Source organism: Pezoporus wallicus, unplaced genomic scaffold, assembly GCF_028554395.1.
Source record: "Pezoporus wallicus isolate ANWC-B61680 ecotype Strahan unplaced genomic scaffold, APGP_CSIRO_Pwel_v1 contig_747, whole genome shotgun sequence".
Taxonomy (NCBI): Eukaryota; Metazoa; Chordata; class Aves; order Psittaciformes; family Psittacidae; genus Pezoporus; species Pezoporus wallicus.
In genome coordinates, this window is record NW_026638457.1 from 1,018,921 (window position 1) to 1,042,974 (window position 24,054).

A 24,054-nucleotide genomic window follows, 5' to 3' on the forward strand; every position below is an offset into this window, starting at 1 on the left:
TAAGAACCTCCTACTTGGTATTTGCAATTGTAAACACAATATGTCAAAGAATGATTTGATTCAGTGGTGAGGCAGCCAGCTATTTGCATGTCATGAGGTCTAAGGGAAACAAACTGACCCTCAGCCTTCCTCCATCCAGCCAAATTCTGATGGGACCCTCAAATAGCTCTGGCAAACTCTTCTGTTTCTTTTGGACTTGACGAATGCTTGTTTCTGTGAAGACGTGTAATTATTTCTTCCTTTATTTTGCTGCACAAGTTACCAAGAGAAGCAGCTTAAAACCCAATGTGAGTATTGAGCCTCCTTTTCATTATTCCTTTGTCTGATAATGCTTAAATGTGATAGTATGCGAGGTACCTATTTTAACATTTTAAGCAAGTAAGCAGGAACTTTTTCCTTCACACACAAAACTGCTAATGAAATTAGATGCAGAATTCTACATGTGTTGGGGTTTTTTTTAATTTTGTGTAACAGAACAGATACCACACTTTTTTTGGATGCAGTTGTTTTAATTTTATTACTTGGCTCATTAATTTGTAGGAAGATTGTTTGGGGTTTCCTCTGTAATGAGATGAGGATTAATTTTCTTTACTCCAAAGAATAAGCCAACAAAACACATGTATGCTGTTTCCTGTGGCATTTGAATCACCATTTTTATCTCTTAGAAAGCTGTCATAGCTATTTGCTGTTGTAGGAAAACTTTCTAGATTGTGTCTTTTCCAATAAGGTAAGTCACTTTTTTCTAGCATAACTAATTTTAATGCCTGAGGTGGATTGTTCTTGCCTTTTTTAAGTAAAACCAATTTTCGATCTGGTGTTTATAGCCATATTTCAACTTGTTATAAAGATCAAGTATCTTCTCCAAATTCTCCTTCCGTGAGACACTTGGTTTTATCTTTCAGCTCTCAAATTTTAGGATCACAATTTTGGTTTGGAATTTGAAGGGAAAGAGTAGTATTGAAAGAGTATACCACTGTTTACTGAAATTGTGCTGGAAAAGTGTGTCTGTATTGCAGAACTCGAAAAGTATGGGTAATGGCCACAATAGTCCTTTAATTAAAGGCTATGTAATTAATAGTACTGCTACCTGATTTCATAATGGCAGTCTTTTTGATACTGAGGTTGCAATTAAACTTGGAATGTACTTCCCATTTCAATACTAGAGATGTTAACTATATTTCTTTACGTGCCCTTGTTTTCAAAAGATTTGTTTCTATTTCTAGAGCTGGGCACAGAATTTCTCACATTTAGAAGACAAGTTTCAGATCCATTTTTTTGTTTGCGGTTAACGTTTTTGTCTGTATTTTTCATCTGTCTGTGTGATGCATTGACAATTCTAGAGTATTTTAACAGAACAGGCTGTAAAGGATTTAATATATTAACATTGTAACAGATTGCTGGTTGTCTTCCTATGTCATTTTATTGCAGCGTCAGAAAAGTCACTTTGAATCAAAGTTGTGTAATTAGTAGAAGGTTAAGACATACAAACCTTCTTGTACGATTAGAGCAAAATGAAATCAAAAGCTGCCTGCAAGAGATTCTGATCGGTAGTGACCTATGGTACCTCTGGGTTATTTGCAGGCAGTCATATTTTATGAAGTGTATTTTTGTTTGACTTGGTAGGACATATGTTCTGTGGGCTCTATACCAAGGAACCCAGCTTGCTTCATTTTGTTCCATATCATTTCTAAAAAAAAAAAAAAAACAAAACGGAAAGAAAGAAAAGAAGAAGAAAAAAGTAGTTAGAAACTTTTAGTGTTGCCTAACCACAGACAGACAGAAACAAATGTGAAAATCTAAACAGTGTGCTCCCAAATGTTGAGCCCAAATTCAGAGCATGAGACTCTGACCCTGTTCAAATGAGCAGCACTCGTGTTGACTAAACAAGTTCTAGATGCTGTTCAGGCTTTTAGATCACCTGAGGAATAAAACTGACCTGAGTTTTCCTGCACGCTTCCCTGCTATTTAAGGGTAAGATGATGTCTTATGTCTAATTCTAGGATGTTCCTAAAATTAATGATTTCCAGTTCAACTGTTGTGTTAAAATCGCTAGATGCCCAGGTTTGGAAGCTGTCATGATAAAATGCTGCTGATGCTCCACTAGGGCTCCTGGAGTGGAATTCTCTTCCAGGAACAGAGTGTGCAGATCTATTGAGGAAGGAGGCTGTGAACGCCTTGTTTCATGTATTTGTATTTTCCTGTAAAATGTAAGAGGGATGAAATAAGGACGGTTTTGTAGAACTATACAAACATTACTCCAGAATCACTGAACTAGTGTATTAAAAAGAAGTTAATAAAACCCCATGACATAAAATTCTGTAGCAGATATATAGCGAGGGACAAGATTGTTAGAAAGGCTAACTAATCTCCCTTGGTTGCCTTTATAATGATGGCTAAATTAAGTTTCTGCTAGAAATCACCCTGGAGAGGAATATATCTCTCTGCTTTAAGTATAAAAAGTGTCTTGTTCATTATCCCCATTCTTCTCTGATACTGTACAGTATGCATCATCTATACGTATTCTCGTTTGCCTTTCTTAGACTAAGAATTCTCTTTGATTCTACTTCATTCATGCTAGTATGTACTTTTTTCTTAGCCATTGTTGCCTTTGAATTTGATTTATTTTTAGATCCATACACAAGGACTGGTGAATTCTTTCACACCTCAGTGTATTATGGATAATGGATCTGAACAGGCTGCCCTAGTTGATTGTTGGCTTCGTATTTAGAGGCTTTATAACTCAGAAAAATATTAATCTTCCTGTAATATGTCTTTGCGCATAGATAGCAGAACTGATAGAAAATATGACCAAGTGACAGAGTGTGGTGTAGTTATTGATAGAGCACACACACAGGAGACCAGAATTCAGTCCAGTGACCTGTTGTTCTGTGCCTCAGTTGCCCGTCTTAAAACTGGTTTTGTTACACTGGGGAGAAAAAAAAAAAAAAAATCAGTTCAAAGCAATATTATCTGAGATTGTCTGGAAACAACTCAAATTCATTGGAAAATCCTTCATAATGAGGAACTCTCGACTCCTGTGGCCCTAGGAGGTTTGTCATCAAACTGGAAAAATTCCACTCAGAACATTTTGCCTAAGAATATCAATCCTAACCTCACCGTCATTAAGGACGATTGCAAAGTTCACAACTGGAACATTTTATTGCTTCAGCTAATTTTGGAAGTGTTTTCTACCTCTGGCACTGCAAGTTGACCACCCAGCACCTTCATACAGTGCTTTTTAACTATCCAGGGCCAGTACTGGACACAGCCTCAGAAGCAGACTCATCTAATGGCAAAGGTGTAGTGAATGGCTTCTTCCCACTCCTCTGGGTCTGCTCTCTGACCTTGAGTAAGTCAATTACTTTGCTTTGACAAGTATTAACTTTTTCTGTAGACAAGTATCTCACTACTGTGTTTTAGGATTATTCTATTATTGCTGTTAGAAAAGCATTCTGAAACCTTTGAAAGGAAAGCTGTAAAATACTTCAGAGTATTAGGTTATAAGTCTATTTATTAGAGGCTCAGAACAGTACTAGGCTGTAAATCTATTTATCAGGAGCCCAGTTTTCCTCAAGTGAGCTCTTCAAGTTTCAAATCAGCAACATCATGATTCATTTGTGTATTATAACATGAAAAATTGTGTTGTAATTAGAGTTCTGTTGTGAGTCTGAGATTCTATTTGCATGAAGAAAAAGAAATGGAAAAGATTAGAGGAAAAACTGTTTCATGCTGGTCTTCTAATTGTCGATCTTTGTTTAGTTTGGTGCTTGAAAACTAAAGAGTGTTGAGAAACATTTCAAATTAAAAGCTCAAAACATTCTGGTTTGGTTTGGTTTTGCTGGGTTTTCTTTTTTTAACGCAGTAGCAGAATTCTTAGTTTAATCACTTGCTTAGACTTTTAACTGAAAACATGTACCAAATTTAACATAAATTAGCAAAAAGGACATGAATTGTATTTGTTCCTTAATGGAGTTTCTGCTGTTGCTTGCCACTGTCCTCCTCAGATTGACCTCATCCCCTGTAGCTGGTCAGAGTTATGGCTTCTGAGCATCTTCCCTTACTGGAAATGGTCAATTCCATTCTAGGTTTGAAAAGATGGTTGCTACATGCCAAGCTTCACGTTGCCCCTTGCATAGACTTTACCAGTTTCAGTGGACGTACAATTCCACAGTATCCTTAGGTTAAACAGCATGTTCATAAAATGTTCCTAAATGTTAGAAAGGAATTTCTTAATCCCCACCCAATTTCTTCCAGAATTCTAAGACTTTACTGATAGTTTTTATTTGCCTGATTCAAATGTTGGCTGTCTTGGGTGTTCAGATAAACTTTAGCCTTAATCCTCTTTCAATCAGAAAAGGACAATCCTAGATTGAAACCAGCTTTTATATAGCATTCATTTATATAGCATTCAGTTACTTCAGGGCAGTAACTGAAGGGTCAGTAACCTCTTATCATAATAAAGAAAGACAGAATAACATAGACTACTCCTTGTAGAGTCTAATTTTAAATCACAGCCACTTTAAAGAAGATAGACTATGTTAAAATAGAAGGAAATATGTTTAATGTCTGGCATAGAGACTTTAAGGCTTAAGGGAAATGTAAGGATACCCAGTCACGTTGTTCAGCAGACCTTATCTCCTAAGCAGACAGAACAGGTAACCTAAGAAGCACAAAGATTTCAAGTACATAGCAAAGGTCACTGGTAGGACAGGAAGAGAACCCAGGGCTGAGTCTCTCTAAGGACTGGTCGATGTTGCTGCTCACAGGACGTGAGGATTGAAGTTGAAAGAGAGTTGATGCCATGATATACTCTATCTATCTTGTTTGACAGGACATTACCTCATCAGCTACTGAAGGCTCAAGAGGTCTTCAATTAACATTTTTTTCTGGTTAATGGTGTAATAAGCAGTCCAGGGCTTGTCAGCAGAACCAAAGCATCTCTAGTTTCAGTGAAAAGTTTGATAAGGTGACAGCTAAGACAAAACTGGCTGTTCATTGGGCCTACAAATCTAAATACCTCAGAATAATGACAATTGAAGTAGGGATCTATATACCAATATTCCTTAGAGTAGCCTTTCCTTTCCTACTCTGTAATGCCACCTAGCTCACAACAATCTTTCAACAGGGCTGAGATCAGAAATCTGTAGATTTGGTTCATTTTGATGAGGTGTCATATTTTTATTACTGCAGCTCATGTGTTTTTTTTCCTCAGAAAACTAGGTCAGGTTGGCACAGTTCTGTTGGGAGAGAAAAAGAAAAGGCTGTGCCACTGCAGCAGGCGCTTTGTTACCACTTGGGGGTTTTATGTTTGCTTTTGGGGGAAGGAGGTCCTTTTTTTTTTAAATAGGGTAATGAAAATCCTTTCCAATTTTAGCTCGCTGCTAACGGTGCTGCTGCCGCTGAGCATCTTTTTCTTACTGCTCATTTAATTTTTTTAAAGCAGTTCTAAAGTAGGTCACAGGCTTTTAAAGAATGCAGCTAAAAAAGTTGTGCTGCATAATCAGTTGTAGGGTTTTTTTTAGAGGATTTTAATTCATGTGATGCACCCATTCTCACAAGACACGGTACTCCTCATCCGCCTTCCTGTCCCTGAAACAAAATGTAAGGGCAAAGGAAACCCAGTCTCTGCAGTTGAGGCATCTGCAAAGACAAAAAATTGCCAATTTTTCACTAAGATGTCAAAGATTGCATTTAGCATGAGCGTTGCCTGCTGAAGCTGTTACTTCTTGTTATTGGCAAAGCTGCTTCATTTCACAGTCTGTGATCACGTCACTCCCTGCTGTATCACAGGCATCTTTTCTTACTGCTATTGTTTTCCCCAGGAAAGCTTTCAGTCCCAGAGGCAGGCTTGTGTTGTTTTGAGGTAGAAGTGTTCCTGCCTGGTGCTGTTGGTGCTCTTACTGCATTGGTAAGATGCTGCTGTTTCTTTGGTGGACTTCTGCTCAGCTGTGCAGACACTTTGACTTTAGTGCATTGTATTGAGGGGAATTGGGAGACAAATATTTGATGGGCAGATGCTGTTCAAATGGAGACCACTCAGAAGTGCTGCTCTCATTTGCATGCTGGGGATGAACTCCGAAGTCTCGCATCAGGACTTCTGCACACGTCTTCATTTGTAACTTTCATTTTCTTTTTATTTAGGCACTTCTGGAAGTATTTTCTATGATTAGCGGATTGTAGTGGTGGGTGGAGGCAGGAAAGATAGCAAAAAAACAGGTAGAAACGGTAGTGGGGAAAACTTAGTACTCATTGCCAGTGACCAGGTGCGTCCTCAGTGATCAGTTCTCACCTTGACCAGTTCAGCCCCAAATATTTAATGTTTCTTTTTCACTTTCAGGACATTTAGTATTTGCTGGGTCGTAGGTTGATAGAAGGAAAATACATTTGTATTTCCATGCAAGTACAATATGTTCTTTTCTACATCCCCACCATTTTAACTGAAGAAACTGTAACCCAGTGTAAATGTCCTTTTGCTACCAAACTTCTCATGTCAAAATGAGGTCTTTCCAATTCAGATTCACATCTTTTTTCCTAACACAGTTAGCTATACAATTGCTTCTTTGTCAGAAATTTTTAACTTGATATCAAACATGAAATTTAAGGTTTTACTAGACGTTTTTCTGTTGAGAATTTAAGATCCATATTTAGACCAGTATTTTCCCATCTAATGTCACCTTTTTTAATGCTACATTTCTAAAACAGACATGATCCATTAAATATTTTTTATTTATTAATATTTTCTATTAAAATAGATTAAAATTTTAAAAATAAAAATGTGAGAGAATTTTGATCAAGCTTAGCGCAAAACTCCTTTTTCCCCCAGAAATACCCTGATGCAATAACTTTTAATTTATATTAGTTTTGGAAGCTTATAAACGCTCCAGTTTCAGAGCATGACTTTAATCCTCTAAAAGGGATTAGGAAACTTTCCTTGTGAGAAGTTTTTTGCCTAACCATCTTTTGTAGGTTTCTTGTATCATCCTTAGGATGGTTTTGCCTGCTGAACTGACAAAAAAAGAAAAAGATATGTACAGTTATAGCTTTTTCCCTTTGCACAGTCTTTAAGTCATTGCGAAATAAGTTTTAGATCTGCTTTCCTTGCTGAGTCCTGGTAAAGAGTATATTTAGTGTAGATGTCAGTGCCCCTGACTCTGCTTTATTCCTCATTGTTCTGTACAGGACAGTGGACACATTTCTTTCTGAACCAAGTCATCAAAATAGCAAGATTAATGAAGGCATCCAGATCTTTACATCTCTTCTGTAGTCTCATCTGTAAGAATTAACATGACATTAATTTTAAAATGATCAGTGAGGAGAAGGAGTTTTGACTTGCATGAGCCTGCAGCGCCAAAAATAACAAGATCTTACTGTGGCGGACCAGATAGCGCAGCCAGGCCCTTCCAAAATCAAAAAGGGCCCAGCTTTTGGGCAGTACTCATAACTAAGTGTCGGACTGGTTGACTAAGGAGACACTGATCATGTTTCACACTCAGTGACAATACAGGAAATAATGTGTCTCAATTTCACACATGGCTGGGACTTGAGAATGTTGGAAACGATTTCTCCCTGTGGAAATGGTGAGTATACTGAAACAGTTTTCTTCTTTGACAGAAATCATCTAGAATCATTGGTTTCCTTTGCTCTTTCCTCTATAACCAAATTCATGCAAATCCACTGAATGTATTTCATTTGAGAAAGATTTAGAGACAATGTTTGCTAGATTTGAAATATCAGGAAACATTGAAATCAATTGTAATGAAGAAGGTAATTGCTTATATACTTTTTTAAATCCAACTTTTTATTACCTTTGAAAATATGTTTCAAAATGTGTGCTCCAAGGACATAGGCAGCAAAGCTCTAAAGCATGCATTCAGCATGTATTCAGGTCCTTCGCTGCAAGATAGGCTGAGAGAGCTGGGGTTGTTCAGCATGGAGAAGACAAGGCTCTGGGGAGACCTTTCTGTGGCCTTTTAGTACTTAAAGGGGGCTCATGAGAGACTGGAATGGACTTTTTATTAACAGCTGTACCAATAGGATAAGAAGTAACAGTTTTAAACTAAAAGAGGGTAGATTCAGACTAGATCTTTATTATGAGGATGGTGAAACACTGGCAAAGGCTGCTCAGAGAGGTGGGAGATGCCCCATCCCTGGAAGCGTTCGAGGCCAGTTTGAATAGGGCTCTCAGCAACCTGGTCCAGTTGAAGATGTCCCTGCTCATTGCAGGGGGGTTGGAACCAGATGACCTTTAAAGGTCCCTTCCATCCTAAATTATTCCATGACTCTATGAGGTAAAGCAAATACCTATCTTGACATAAGGCAAAGGGGCTAGGCTATTCCAACCTACTCTGTAGCTAGTAAAGAGTTTGAGGGGTATAGGCTAATCAAGCTTTTTCCTGCACAATCATTTCTGTATGTCTGCATCATTTCAAACACTTAGTTGAGGTACTCTTTCTCTGCTTTCTCTGCTCTACTGTGTTCTACCTTGAAGTTTAGGTAAGTAGTAAATTATGCTGTACTGGACTAAAGGAAGAATTTAGATGACTACGCCAATATTCGAGTTTGAATGGTGTAGACAAAGCAGACAGCAATACCAATTAAGGACAAAATGACAGAATTGCTGAGATGATTGATCCCCTAGTCAAGCCAGAGCTCTTATCTTTTTCATTTGTGTTCATGGCGTGTGTGAACACAGCACAACGCAGTACAGTGCGGTTACCAGATCAACCTCTAAATGAGCTGCTTTGATTAGATGGCCCACAAAACCCATGTCACTTGTGGACCTCAAAGAGGTATAGTCAGATTGTTACAGCATCATCCTGGTTGGCATCTATCCTGGCTGCTTAGAGCAGAACTTCATCAGTGAGAGCTCTGCATTCACTCAGATGTTTCCAGGACCTGACTTTGTATTCCTGTGCTGTGCCAGAGATGAAACAGCTCGTCTGAAGATAGCACCTGTGTCTCTGCTTTCCTGTAGGTATTTGTTTTGACTTGATCTGTAACAGATGCCCCTGGTTCCTTTTGCTTCTCTGACCATTTTTAGAAGAGTAAAAGTTCTAGTATCCTTAAACACTCAAGTATAACTTAGAGGTATCACTGAGAAACTTGCAGTTACTCTAAGAGATAGAAAACACAAAGCAAGGAGATTGACAGCATTCTGAAATACATCATACATTTAACATGTGGGTTGTTTTGGATTTGGGTTTGGTTTTGGGGTTTGGGGGTGGGGGTTTTGAGGATTCTAGATTTTTATTAGCTCTAGTCACAATAAAATAATGTATTTCTGGTGGGTAGCAGGCACCCAGAGAAATCAAGAAACTCTGATTTCTGAAATGAGGATTTCTTTGCAGAACACTTAGAAACTTTAACTTACAGAATTATCATACTGTTAGAAACTTTTCCTTACAATGGTGTTGTCAGCTTTATGATGCAGTTGTAACCTTAAGTCACCGGTGTATTCTGCAAATGTGATGAATTCCTCAGCAGCAACCACAAAAAAAAAAAAGGGGGGGGGGGGAGGGGGGGGAATTAAGGCAGCAAATTCCTTCAAGTAAGCAAAAACATGCTCCAAGACAGGAAAAATATGCACATACTTGAAAATAAACAAATGGGACAGCCTGCGACAGCTTGCAGGGGTATCCCTCTCATCAATTAGTTTTACTTATCCTTCAGTGTTATTGCAATGATTTATTTTGCCATCATTTTTTTTCTTTATGCTTCTCTAATAGAGAGCCTTATTCCAATCATTGTGTGCTTTTAAAGATAGCGATGATGTAGTTCAATGGCAGGCTTATTTAGATAGGGAAATAGTCCATTAGAATTGCCATAAAGCAAAAGATACAGTATTTCTGTGTGTGTGTAAACAAGCATTATTTTCCTAGTCTTTTTCTACTTGTATAACATAGAGAGACTAAAAAACAGTTATAGAAAATATTAAGATAAATTATTAAGAGATATATTAACATTGTGGCTGTGCTTTTTAGCTCCAGTGAGTAAACAAACGCTCTTTTCCTGATGGTTCCACATTTATCACGTTTCACAACTTCACAACCATTTTCTTATGGCTTTCTTCACTGGAAGCCTTCTTGTGCTCTGCATTTTATAGGAAAAAAAAACATTTGACTCTACAGAAAGTCACTCTCCTAATTTGCTGTAGTTAAATGCTATCTTAATCTGCTGGAACAGCAGGCAGACTAGCCAGCTCTGTTGTTTTATTTTCATCTGCTTTATAATTCCTACCATGAGACTGTCATATTCTCAGATCTGACCCCAGGGACTCCAATTGCAATATCCTCACATCCTCAGCAATATCTCTCTGTGGCCCCTTGGAATATTCTAACACTACAAATGATATCGCATATCCATGCCTACTAAATGCATTAAAATCAACAGTATTTAGCTTTGCTCCAGTTTTAATAGCAAAATCCTCTTTTCCCAAAGAATGAAGACATCACAGCCTTTCCTTGTGCCTAGGACACAAATTAGCAGCTGGAATGCTGGAGTCAGTGTTTCATTCCATGAGAATGAATAGCATCAGACCTCCAGAGATTTCTTTACTGACCTTCAAAACACGAAGTCTAACTTCCAGCAAACTTAACCTAAACCTTCTCTTGAGCTTAGGATCAAAGCACCACCAAAACATTCTACTTAACTACGTGGTGCTTGAATCATTACGTGTTTATTGGAGCAAGGGTAAGTGGTACCAGGGGAGATGAGATACACTTTTCTTGTTGAGTTGTGTAATGCTTAAAGTAGTTCACAAAGGTTACCAAGACCCTTGCCGAGAGATTTGCAAAAATTATCATTCTTTTTCATACCATTGCTGCTTCATTCCCAGATATGGTCTTATATCATCATGGTCAAACCCTGAAGACTTTCTCTGAAGCAAAGTTTTGGCCAACTTGAGCATTTTAATAGAGGACACCCCCAGGCTTTGACTCTGGTCTTGGGGGTGCTCTTTTAATGTTCTCAAGCAACCACTATCATCTGTAAAACAGGAGTAACAGCACTTTGCTCCCATACCCACATAGGTTTTTAGGAGGATAGTTACATTGCAATTTCTGAAGTTCCGAGGTATTGCAGTAACGGGTCTTGTTAGAGTATCATAGAATATCATAGAATGGTTTGGGTTGGAAGGGACCTTATATATCATCTGCTTCCAACCCCCCTGCTATGGGCAGGGACACCTCTCATAGAATCATAGAATAGTTAGGGTTGGAAAGGACCTTAAGATCATCTAGTTCCAACCCCCCTGCCATGGGCAGAGAGAACTCACGCTAAATCATATCACCCAAGGCCTCGTCCAACATGGTCTTGAACACTGCCAGGGATGGAGCATTCACAGCCTCCCTGGGCAACCCATTCCAGTGCCTCACCACCCTAACAGGAAAGAATTTCCTCCTTATATCCAGTCTAAACTGCCCCTGTTTAAGTTTTAACCCGTTACCCCTTGTCCTTTCACTACAGTCTCTAATGAAGAGTCCCTCCCCAGCATCCCTATAGGCCCCCCCTTTCACTAGACCTTCCTTGAATGGATTGGCTTCCTGGGGAAAAATTTAAAAAATGATAAAGAGACCCACCTTTTAAATAAAATTATTGGGCATGCACAGTTTTTTGCTAACTTAAACACCTATTGTCATTCATTAGAATGAAAAAGCAGAGATGTATCTCCAGATATCTGAAGCTATTTGTTGGTGAGTATTGTGCAACAAAAAACACTATAAGTGACACAAGTTCTTCATGAGTGTCCTGTTAGGATTTTGCTGTTGCCACTTTTAGGCTGAGATGAAACTATGTTAGGAAGCTGGGGTACTGATTCAGCAGGGAGGAGATCAGAAAGATGGTTCACTCAGAGTTATCCTTACAGGCAGTGCATAACTCTAATTCCCACAAAGGAGGAATGAACATTCCTCTGAAACACAGCTTCAAGTCCTATGACCTTGAATATGGAGCCCAGTTAACCACAAACATTCCTTGATTGTCTCCCTAGTCACGAGCTTGTACTGATTCCCTAATACAAACAAAAATGAGCGAAACTGAACCTTTATTTTGGTGACGACTATGTAGTGATTGTGCTCTAAGTGCGCTGCTCTCTGTCTGGTTTCTATGTCGTGTTGTGTAATGATTAAGGTGATGGATGTCATTTTCTCATATACATTGATTCATTCATTTCACATTCAAATCTCTGATCTTAAGGAAATGGAAGCATGGATTCAAGCCCTGTTATACTGTTATTCCAAGAATATCACATAAAATACATCTGTAATATTTTAAAGCGAGTGTGTTCCCCACTGATCTGAATTACAGATTATTTGATTTCCTTACTAACCCCTGTCTTGCCTAGCACAAGGATTTAGGGCAAAAATTCAGTAAATCAACTCAGAAGATTTTCCATTTACATGAACAAGTTTTCCATAGTTTGTGACAAATGATCAAGTCATTACTTCGGAAATAAGCATTATAGCTTCTCTCTCTGCCCCTTTTCCACTGTCTTACTACTGTGCCTTCAGAAATAGATTAATAAATACCTGACCTTATGCATTGGTGCCACCAGAGACCTGCAGTAATTGTTCTTTCTCACAGTTCAAACTATCATTTTGGATTACACCTCACAAAGCAGAAACCCACAAAAAGAGAAAGTGCCTTTTTGAAACTGAACCATGGGTATAAGACAGACAGTGAGTGTATAAAAATAAGTATGAGGGAGTAACCCTCAATGGACTAGCTGTAAGCTCTGTGATGGTTAAACACTCCCTCGAATCTTGTTCTTCCTCCTCTTCCTTTCCCTCAGGCTTTGCATCTATTTAGGGTAAAATAGTTTGCACTGTTATTCAAAGTGCAAAGACTTCAGCTGCCCAGAGTCACTGATACGTAACTATTTGAGGAGATCTTCCCTGGTTGCTCTCAAGTCCTTACTCCAAGTAAAATTTATGGTTGCTGGCACCGTCTGCAACTACACTCAACGAGTTTAATTAAGAGTGCAAACCAATGAGTCCAGCAGATGTTTCTGGGTTTCCTTCACTGGGAACTTTCTGGATTCTTCTTCCTTCATTCCCAGGAATCAAGACCCAATTTTAGCAAAGTGCTGATGATCCAATCAGCAACAAGAAAACTGAAATAAGTCTTTATGTCTACAATCCTTAAAACATTCAGCATTACAGATCTATATGTAGCTGAGGTTTGAATGCTTATACAAGCCTCTTTAGCCTGGAAAACTGAATATGGGAAACTTGTACAATTGCCTCTCAATAGATTTGTGGTATTTCCTGCACTTGTCTGGTACAGAAATATAATCTATCTATCTCACAGTATTTTGGTACTGCCAACATGGAACCTAATAATAAAGAAATATATAAGAAAAGGCAATCTTTTCCAATAACAACAAGGGAATCTTTCTTTGAGTTATGATTTGGTTTATTTTTTTTTGTATTTTGCTCTTTTGCTATCCAGGGGTATTTGTGTCACCTTATAATGCCATGAAATGTTAGCAGCACAGCTGGGATTATGCAAAAAGTATCCATATAGCTTGGAGTGTCTTGACTTCCTTCTGCTCAGTCAGGTAGAAGTGGGGGTACTTTGAAAAGGAAGGAATGAGCAGAAAGACAGGAATGGCAAGAGAAAGCCATTCCTGTGCTTGCCATTTATTTCTCTTTGGCCTTTTAACTCTGCAGCTGGTTTAATTTTTGAACTATTGTTTCAATCTCCATTCCCTTATTTCTGGATAAACCATGCCTCACAATCCAGTACATAATGTTCATAATGCCAATAGCTGTATGTAGAGAATGTGAAGATCTATCAATCAGTTATCTGACCTATCAGTGTGAATAAACTGAAGGATTAAGCTGAAGCAACTTTCATGCTCCCCATTATGTAGATAACACATGGTACATGCTGTTAAAAACTACCATTTTATTATGGAACAGCCCAGCACTAGAAACCCACAGCATTGCAAATGACCGAGAAAGGTCTGTCCTAATTTTCACAGGTAAAACAGCATTACATTTCATTTGAGCAAGCAAACAGTCATCCACTGAATTACATGATTTTTCCACCTTTGCAGATCCCGTGGAGAACCCTGCCAGAATGACCAGCAGTCACACAGACTGTCATTACTGCCTGCAGTCTCTTCGTGGAAGGAAGTATGCCTTAAGAGAAGAAAACGCTTATTGTGTCTCATGTTATGACAGCCTGTTTGCCAGCCCCTGTGAAGAGTGCAAGCAGCCTATTGAGTGTGATTCCAAGGTAAAGATTCAGCTTTCACTTCTTGTTCTTTACTAAATTATACACAAATTGCTAAATTATACACAAATTCTTTAGTGGCACGTTCCATACCCAACCCTCTGTGCAGCCCTCTACTGGTGAAGGAGACCTAAGCATAACAGTTGAACATCCATGCACGGCAGGGAGACACAGTGCTATTTTGCCAGAATATGAAAGCTCTGGCACCAAAGATTAGGAAATCTGCACATACATATACCTCAAACACATGGCAAGGCTGTGGTGTATGTATGGACCACAACTACACTCCATACTTTACCTCCAGCAACTCATTGGCTGCAGAGACTGCATGGTACTTGAGGGATGGTAGGGTGCTGGTGTAATTCAGGTTGAATGAAACTTTGGAATTTCTGAGAGAAAATCCATTCACAGAGAGTTTTGAGTATTGGATAAATTACTTTCATCCTAGTTGTTGAAATGAAGAATGCCAAGCTGAAGAGAAACCATGTTTATAATTTGTATATTATTCCCCCTGTCTTTTGGAAACTAAGTGTATTTTTATTTTAACTTAATTCCATGCTTACCTTGCTCATCTTACTGCTTAGTGGCAGTGTTTCTGAGCTTGTCTTTCTTTTCACCTCTCCCTTCTTTTAGAATACTAATTCATAATGTGGGCTCCTCTAGGGTCTTTGTCAGGGTTTCCAGTAGCCCATACTTCAATTTAAAGCCTGTACACTCGACTTGGAATTTTAAGTCCAGACGAAACCTATAAAAATGCCTTTGTTTTGCCAAATTCAGTGTGTAGTGTTCACCTTCTCCCCTTTCTTCTTTTGAAATAAAAGGTCAGAAAGTTATTAAAATAAGCCTCTCAGGAGGCCTCCACAGCCAGAATACTTTATGGGTTTCAAAGCATTTGGAGTACAGCTCAGCACTGTAAAAGAATCATCCAGGGAAAATTCTGATTTGGATGAAGACACTTCTCAAACTCTCATGCGCATTTTTCAAAAGCAAACTTGTACACATAACACCAGTCAGTGTCACCTGGAGAACACATGCTCTGGGTTCACTAATTTCAATTAATTAAGTGGCAGATGTCAAAGACTGTTAACAAAAAGTCACATCTTCGGACTGAATGGAAGGAAAAAATGGGAGAAAAAAAAAGCAGGAGTAACAAGAAGGGAGTACAACAGGCCAGAGCCAGATAGAAAAGTGATCCACAGAGATCTACAGCTGGTTGTCCCAACTCTGCCAAGGTGCTAAAGCTTGGCTCTTTTCCTTTACTTCTTACCCAGTCTTTGTCTCGGGCTGCTCTGGGCTGATACCGTACTTTCCAAAAGGTTCAAAGTACTAACAAAAACAAATGAACGTGATAAGTACTCAGCACCTTCTGAAATGGAGTATGGTATTTATTTCATTTATTAGCACATTAAAGGGTGGGATCTGACAAAACAGAAAAGTGAGATTGGATTTGTGCCCTTTTGTGCTTGTTATAAAGGATACCTGGAAGGGTCTAATTTATTTTTTAAGGGGTTTGTTTTGTTTTTTTTTACAGGTACACTTTTCCCTCATTTTTTAACCTTGGAAAACTAAAATCTGCTGTTTGCTCTTCTTTTGAATTCTTAGCAGAGGTCTCATACATAACACTGCCAGTTTTTTCATCCCCTAAGCCTGATGAGTCTTAAATAAACATTCCCCCACCAAGTTTTTAGGAGGAGTTACATTAGGTGTAAACAACAGCAATTATTTTTTAATAATCTTCCTAAGAATCATTATGTTCTCAATGGGATTTTAATTGCTTGTTTTCTGCAATAATATGATCTTTCTGCAATGATACCCACCATCAGCTGGAAGAAAAAGTAGTAATGATAAAAAATACATGAGGTTTATTTCAAAGTCTATAGAGAATGCACTCCTTGTCAGGTGCCCTGCACACATTAAAAGCATTCATCACTTGCTTTCTCTTAAGGCCCACTGTAAAATACAAAACTATTCTTCCAATAAAAACGTACTCTCATGTTACATGAGGAAGGACAATTGCCTGTGCCAAAGAAGCTCCTAATGGCCTCTGCAAGAGATCTACAAAATATACAGACACGGTGATGCTAAGGGCTTACATCACTTCTGAGCACACCTCCCGCCCGTTTCACGTGTCATCTCTTCAAGTCATCATTGCAATGCTCCCCCTTTTCACTTTATTTCTGGGAGGAGTTAAGGGATAAAAACACTGTAAAGAAAAGTCTTTATTAACATGGGCTTATTTTCTCAAAGGATCTGGCCTACAAAGGCCGCCACTGGCATGAGAGGTGCTTCAAGTGTGCCAAATGCAGTCGTTCACTGGTGGAGAAACCATTTGCTGCCAAAGACGAGGTCTTGCTGTGTACTGAATGCTATTCTGATGAGTATTCATCTAAGTGTTTCCACTGCCAGAAGACCATTATGCCTGGTAAGACAACAGGGACCCTTCAGTGAGAAATGGAACTGCGTTTTTAATTATAACCACAGCTTTGAGAATAGCCAAGCTACAAGGCCCTTGACTTTCAGAACAGCTTTCATGTGATTGCTTCTTTGTGTGTAGTATCCTCCTGGCAGTGAAGTGAAAGCAGGCAGATACCTCTGGTTTAGTGCTGACAGCATTTATGTATCTTTATAAAGAATATTCAAGTTCAAGATAGACTAAAATGTGTTCATGTTGAGTCCTTGATTCTGTTGCAGATCTTAAGAAGCGTATCCTGCTGTTAGCAGAAGTGCCAGATTAGACAAAACATCTGCATTACTGTCTGTCGCATTGACCAAACCTTGAGCTCACACTCTTTATATAGTTTCTTTCATTCAGAAATATTTTTTGTTTAAATTGTCAAAACATGACATTCTGTGTTCAAATTATTATTAGCATTTTTACTAAAAAGAATACGTTTGCATTTACAATCGGTTTACTTCCTTGAAAATTCTCCACTTTCCACTAAACTGCTTCTTAGCTTTTGACTGTGTCTGTTCAGGATATCCTCTAGGTCTTTCATTGCTACCACGACATTAAAGCTCATATAGCAGAGACACTGCCTGAAAGCGTCCTCTTCAGAGGCATAGAAGAAAAGCCATAGCACTGTATGTGGCAAAATGAAAACAGCTGCTTAGGAAAGTGGGTCCTTAACTTTTGAAAGAGTGAACTACCCTGGTTGCTTGAACCTTTTTGCAGATTATAACTCCAAATACCAGCTGACTACTAGTTTGGGAAAGGCCAAGGACATTAGCAAATTTGGCAGTGACATAGGAACTTTAGTTTTCAGTAGATCTTAATGCAAACAGTACTGTCTGGGCTGTGCAGAATTATTGTCTTAGTATAAATACTAGGTGTCTGATGTTATGGTTCAAACTGTAACACTGATTTGTATTATAGTTTATTTCCTTTCCATTACAGGTAAAAGCTGTACTAGTGGAAATAAATGTTGTAGCAATATAGTTGTATTTAATTTAATAAGCAAATACAGCTTAAATTTGAGATAGTCTAAAAAAAATGTTGCCTAATATGCACACCCCACTAGATGGGATGAAAATAGTACCAGAATATGCTCAGGTTTGCATTTTTACCCTCTGGTGTATATTCATCTTGCAGATTTTGCTCCAGAGTTTAGGAGACTAAATCCTTGCAGCAAGTGCTGATGGCGGGAGTAACAGTGCAAAGAGAGAACTGAAGTGGCATTGGAATGCCAACCAGTTTCTAAATCATTACATTCTTTGCCATCAGCTTGCTAGCTCTGTATTGAAAAGACCCAGTAGGCAAAGACAATGAGGTCAGCCTTCTGATCACGGGGAGGAAGCTGCAAACCTTTCACGTTTAAATGCAACCAGTAGTTTCTCCTCTACTAGCCCCATAGTAGAGAAACAGGTATTAAGGGATAAATGGGTTATATCAGCAAGACTTTTCTTCATGTGAAAAGGATGGTAAAGCCCCTGGCACCTCTCTTTACAGTCTGACGCAGCCAGAAGGGGAGGAAGATATGGTGGAGAGTCACTGGAAAAATCTTTCTGAGGTGTATGTGTATATCTTAGATTTACACACCTACATTAAGGTGTACAGAGCACCTGTACACAGAGCTAAGAGCTCTGTCTCTGTCAAACATTTAACTGAGAAGCTTTCTGTCCTTGTACTGTATCAAAAGCATCTAGTTAAACATGATAAACTGTTGATCTGGGGCAAAAATGATGAGATCTAAGTGTACTGAACTCTGTCACAGAAAGCATATTTACTTTTAAAAATTTACAATCTTAAACTGAATGAGATAAATAATGCATTTATAAGTGAAGGAGCCTTAGTTTAAAGAAGACAGAAGACTTTAAACATCATTAAGAGATGTACTGAACATCCAACAAATTAATCTTTATGAGAGTGCTGTGTACCTGAACATTATTTCTGAGTTGGCTGTCCTAAAAGAAACTCTGAGCAACTGAAGCATGCCACAGAGAAGTAGCCTTAAAAGATTCATATAAGGACAGACTCTAAAAATCACAGCTTAGGCAATTTAGCACATCTTTTGCCAGGTGATCATACAGCATTGGAAGTGTTCTTGGAATTTCAAGTACATACTCAGAAATGCTATTATGTTGAGGATAAGTGCTCTCTCTGGTAATCCAGTACTGAGATAGAAGATTAAAACCAAGAGTATTCTACCATTTAAAACTTATGTTACAAGGCTATATCTGGGGAGATTGTTCACTTTGGGTATTTACAGGTTCCCGTAAAATGGAATTTAAGGGAAGTTCCTGGCATGAATCCTGTTTTGTTTGCCAGTATTGCCGGCAACCATTGGGAATCAAACCATTCATCACCAAAGACAATGAGAACTACTGTGTGCCCTGTTTTGAGAAGCAATTTGCTCACCATTGCTACTCTTGCAAAAAGGTAATTAAACACATAATAGAAAAATTGTCCTAATGAGGCAGTATTGCTCATGGGGGAAGGGGCTGGATCATGTAAAGTGCCTGGTGTACTAAGAGTAAGAGCAGAGTCTTCCTTTTGACATTGAAAACAAACTGTATCAGCACCTGCTGCTAATAGTAACTTATTAAGTTAATAGAAACTTAAGTTTCATTATATTTGAAATGAACTTTTTGACCAGAACAAATATTTTGGGGTTATTTTGTTATTGAATATGATTTTTAAGAAAGGTTGACAATGTCACTGAAAGTTATGTAAAAACCTTCTTTCCTGCTATTCTCTGATTTTGCCTCCTTTTCCAGTATTTTTCAGACATATTCATATGCCTAATAAGCCATCTAAACTGAGTAAAACACTTACAGCCTTGCCCACTTTTTGATTGAAATCTATCATGCAACAATCAGATAAAATTTCAGTTGTGAAAATACTGGCCAAGATTTCCACTGCTAAATACATAATGCTTCCCCTGTAGGTGCCAGAAAGCTTGATTTCTAATGAGGATTTCTTTTGTTTTCCCAAATGCAAATAAATCAATTCATTCTTCTCTAAATTTCTAATGTTTTAAAATTGCCTCTGGCTGGTGAAAACACTTAAAATATCACGCTATTTTAGTGTGATACTGTTCTCTGGGGACAGAGCTTAAGCCACTTTACATGGCAGAATTTAACTTGTTCTTATTACCTGTATCACTCAGGAAGCAAAAGATTTTTCTTTTTCATTTCATCAAATAACTTAAAATTTCTGTAGTTATTTAACATCTATCTGTAAACCTCTACCTCTAACAAAAGCTTTTAAGAAAATTTTGCGGCCTGTTCATTTCTTCAGTAGTTAAATTTTAGAAAGTACTTTTATACATTCTGTTATCTCTACATCAAGCCTTCAATTTGCGCTAAACAATCACATGCAAAATACAGTATTTCTGCTCTATGTTTGTTAGGGGCATTGAGGTTAGCAGCACTTACGCGAAATAATTAGGAACTGCTTCTTAATATTTCTAGGAATTCAGAGTCCCTCTAAATATATTTTACTACGTAAACTTGCATCAATTCTGATAAATAAGAACTGAGCCTGAAGAGATTAAATTGTCAAACTGGAATCTTGAGATTTTGAGATTTTAGTGGAAAAGCAAATAACAGTTAGAAGTAGCCCAATACTGGAACGCTAAGGGAATTGGGAACTATTTGATTTTTCTTTTTTTATTGTCCAACATCACCCAGTATTATCCTTTATTTCCCTGAAATTGTATTCTCCAGGGAAATTTGATTGTGCCACTATTTTTACTTAAGCTTCTCCAACTTTTCTCTTCTTGTTCCAACTGTATTCATTCATTTTCATTTTTTTATTCATTCATTTTCATTCATTCATTCATCCATTCATTCATTGTTAAGCATGTTACTTGACAGTAGAAACACCCTTACAGCTCATCTTTATCTCTACATAAATTTCTCTACACAGTCTCCCACAGCTTATGTCAAAGTAGCATTTTATCACACATATGGAAGCCATAGAGCAGTGGAAATTTCCATCTTCAGAAATAACCAGTGGAGAGCTGTGAGTGAGTTGCAGGGAACAAGACGTTTGATGACACTGATAAACACCTTTTTTTTTTCCCTTCTGACAGTGTAGATCTCCTTTATGTCTCACTTCTGCTTCTTTCCTTTTTTAATTCCTACTTAAAATACTCTATCTTGTGAGACAGCAAATGCCAGTTCCAGTTAGAGATCAGCCATAATCTCATCACTGGTTCACTCATCCACTGTCCATCACCACGAACTGCTCTTCTGAGAGCATTCCTGATGTTATGCCTTTATCCACATGCATAACAGAAAATTTCTATAAGAAGATAGCCTGTTTATTACAAACCATGAGGTTATCCTGTGATAGAAATAGAGAATATCAAACCAGTGGCATGTTCATATCAACTGCAGTTAGTCAAATTGATGTTCCAAATGAAAGGCAGTTGATGTGCATTTCCCTCTTCTCTTGTATATGAGAAGAGGGAAAATAGTGGAAGGATTTATGAAAGACTGGAAAATCCTTCACAATTAACACCTTTGTTTCATTGTTTTGTCCTTATTTGTCAATACATTAGGTAATAACTTCTGGGGGAGTGACTTACCATGACCAGCCTTGGCATAAAGAATGCTTTGTATGCGCTGGGTGTAAAACACAGCTGTCTGGACAAAGGTTTATTTCCAAAGATGAGTATCCATACTGTGTAGACTGTTTCAGCAAACTGTATGCTAAGAAGTGTGCTGCTTGCAAGAAACCTATTACAGGTGAGTCTCATTTTTTAGAGGGAACTAGACACTGACAAATCATTAGTCTCCTCTCAAAGCAGAATTTTGCTTTAGAAAACAGCATTAAAAATAGTTCCATCATAAGGGAAGACTGAAGAAGTTAACTACTAGAGAAACTCACTCTCCATCACATATACTGCATTTTGCTGGGACATGTGGATCATACATGTTCCCTAAATGCTCAGCAGTTCTTTTATGTGGCAAAAGAAGTTCCTCCATTGTTGGATTTAGTCCTTTTGCACTAAAATTCATCCTTAAGAATATAAGAAAAGGCATTTTTTTGCCTCTTCCCAGGGCAGTACACAAAAGTCCCTCATGTCTGTAATTTCTTCAGCTTTGTTTTTAAATGCAAATGTGATGAAACTGGACAGAAATTAACTGCCTGCTGGTAAGACTCACCTGTCAAATTAGAAAGCTAGCCAAAGGCAACAAAGCTCTATTGCATGCCTGCTTGTGTACTTAGATGATTTATAATTAGACATATATGTCATTAGTCTATGCCAGCAGTTTTCTGAGAGCATTTGCTGGTGTTCTGCACTGTAATTCTATTATGTGTGGCCTCAAGTGTTGAAGAGTCCTGCCCGATTGTTACAGGTGCATGCTGCCTATGTAAGTGGGCAAAGAAAATGATGAATACCCAATCAAATGGACATGATTCTACAAATACACCCAAACCAAACCAAATCAAAACAAACAATAGAACAAAAAAAACTCCAGCCCCCCACATTATTTTATTTCAGATACACATGCTGGGAACTCTGTGATCTGTAATTTCTGAAAGACTCCATCTTGAAGAAATTTAGGTAGAAACAATTAAATTTCACTCAGTGTTGTATAGAAACTACATATATAACACATTGCAGATAATTTTAATGAGAATTTGTTGGGAAGATCAGCAAACCTGGGGAAGATCAGCAAACCTGGATGGACATTCTGATAAACCTATTCCGTTCAGAGTTCATAATGGGATATGAAAACAAACAAATAACTTGTGGCTTTGCTTAAAATATTCTCACTATTTTATTTTAGATTTTTCTTTTTTAAATTCAGCCAACAAAGGATACTTCAGACTATTGATTTTTGTTCACTTTTCTGCTTGCTATGTGAACTACGACCTGATCACACAACAGAAATCACTGCTGCATTTCTGAACCATGCACAGAAGATTCACATCTTCTCTCATGATCTCTTTCAGCTCCTGGAAGTGCCAAATTTATCTCCTTTGAAGAGCGCCAGTGGCATGGGGAATGCTTTAACTGTGCGAAATGCTCTGTTTCACTGGTGGGCCAGGGATTCCTCACTCAGCAGGATGATGTCCTTTGCCATGAATGCGGCTCTGCTTCATAGTTCTGTGGAGAGCTGTACAGCTGCATTATTCTTACTTAGTAACAATGTACTTCATTACTCTGCAGTAAGAAAACCATGTAAGAGGTATAACAGTTATTTAGTCATAGAATCATAGAATAGTTAGGGTTGGAAAGGACCTTAAGATCATCAAGTTCCAACCCCCCTGCCATGGGCAGGGACACCTCACACTAAACCATATCACCCAAGGCTCTGTCCAACCCGGCCTTGAACACTGCCAGGGATGGAGCATTCACAGTCTCCCTGGGCAGCCCATTCCAGTGCCTCACCACCCTGACAGGAAAGAATTTCCTCCTTATATCCAATCTAAACTTCCCCTGTTTAAGTTTTAACCCATTACCCCTTGTACTATCACTACAGTCCCTAATGAAGAGTCCCTCCCCAGCATCCCTATAGGCCCCCTTCAGATACTGGAAGGCTGCTATGAGGTCTCCACGCAGCCTTCTCTTCTCCAGGTTGAACAGCCCCAACTTTCTCAGCCTGTTTTCACACGGGAGGTGCTCCAGTCCCCTGATCATCCTCGTGGCCCTCCTCTGGACTTGTTCCAACAGTTCCATGTCCTTTTTATGTTGAGGACCCCAGAACTGCACACAATACTCCAAGTGAGGTCTCACAAGAGCAGAGGGGGCAGGATTGCCTCCTTTGACCTGCTGGTCATGCTGTTTTTGATGCAGCCCAGGCTACGGTTGGCTCTCTGGGCTGTGAAAGTAATCATTCAAGTATCTTTCCAACAGCAGTTTAATTCTATCACAGCTCTCAACTGCTTATAAAAAAAAATTAAACAGCCCCAATACTGGTTAAAAAAAATAACACAGAAAAGATTCGTGCACATTTAAAATCTAACTGCAGTATGTTTTGCAGTATGTTTTACAGTATGTTTCTCCTTGTAACACACTGCACTCTGCTGTTAGAAGCTCAAAAATTTACATTTGAAGTCCCTTAAACCAAAGAGCATTCTGAAAAGTTTATATGGTATATGACTAAGAATGAGGCATTAGCACTGCTTCACAGGTGCAGACCTTGGTGTAGAAAGCTGGGCATGCGCAGATTTTCTTTGGATCATCACACTGATAAGAAAAACTTGTAAATATCAACTGCCTGCATTCTTTAGGAAAAAAAAGCTGCCAACAAAGCAGGCAGAAACTGGGAGGAAGGGGTACTTTTACAAAGAGGGCTTCCAAGAGCCAGGGCCAGATAAAGACAAAAAAGGCTATTTTTCCTCTGCTTACTGAGATTGCTCCT

General features: G+C 38.4%; 1 protein-coding gene across 2 annotated transcripts; it reads left to right on the plus strand.

Moving 5' to 3' along the window:
• FHL5 (four and a half LIM domains 5) lies at positions 1 to 23,385 on the plus strand. 2 transcript variants are annotated; one of them, XM_057410817.1, is made up of 6 exons: positions 1 to 287; positions 14,057 to 14,238; positions 16,483 to 16,657; positions 18,942 to 19,111; positions 21,240 to 21,426; positions 22,643 to 23,383. In XM_057410817.1, exons 2-6 carry the CDS (start codon positions 14,080 to 14,082, stop codon positions 22,792 to 22,794), a joined length of 843 nt encoding a protein of 280 aa, XP_057266800.1. In that variant the 5' UTR covers positions 1 to 287; positions 14,057 to 14,079; the 3' UTR covers positions 22,795 to 23,383. The 2 variants fall into 2 exon arrangements, with proteins under 2 accessions (XP_057266800.1, XP_057266801.1); XM_057410818.1 differs by lacking the exon at positions 1 to 287 and adding an exon at positions 556 to 727 and having other exon boundaries at positions 22,643 to 23,385.
• Positions 23,386 to 24,054: the final 669 nt, after the last annotated feature.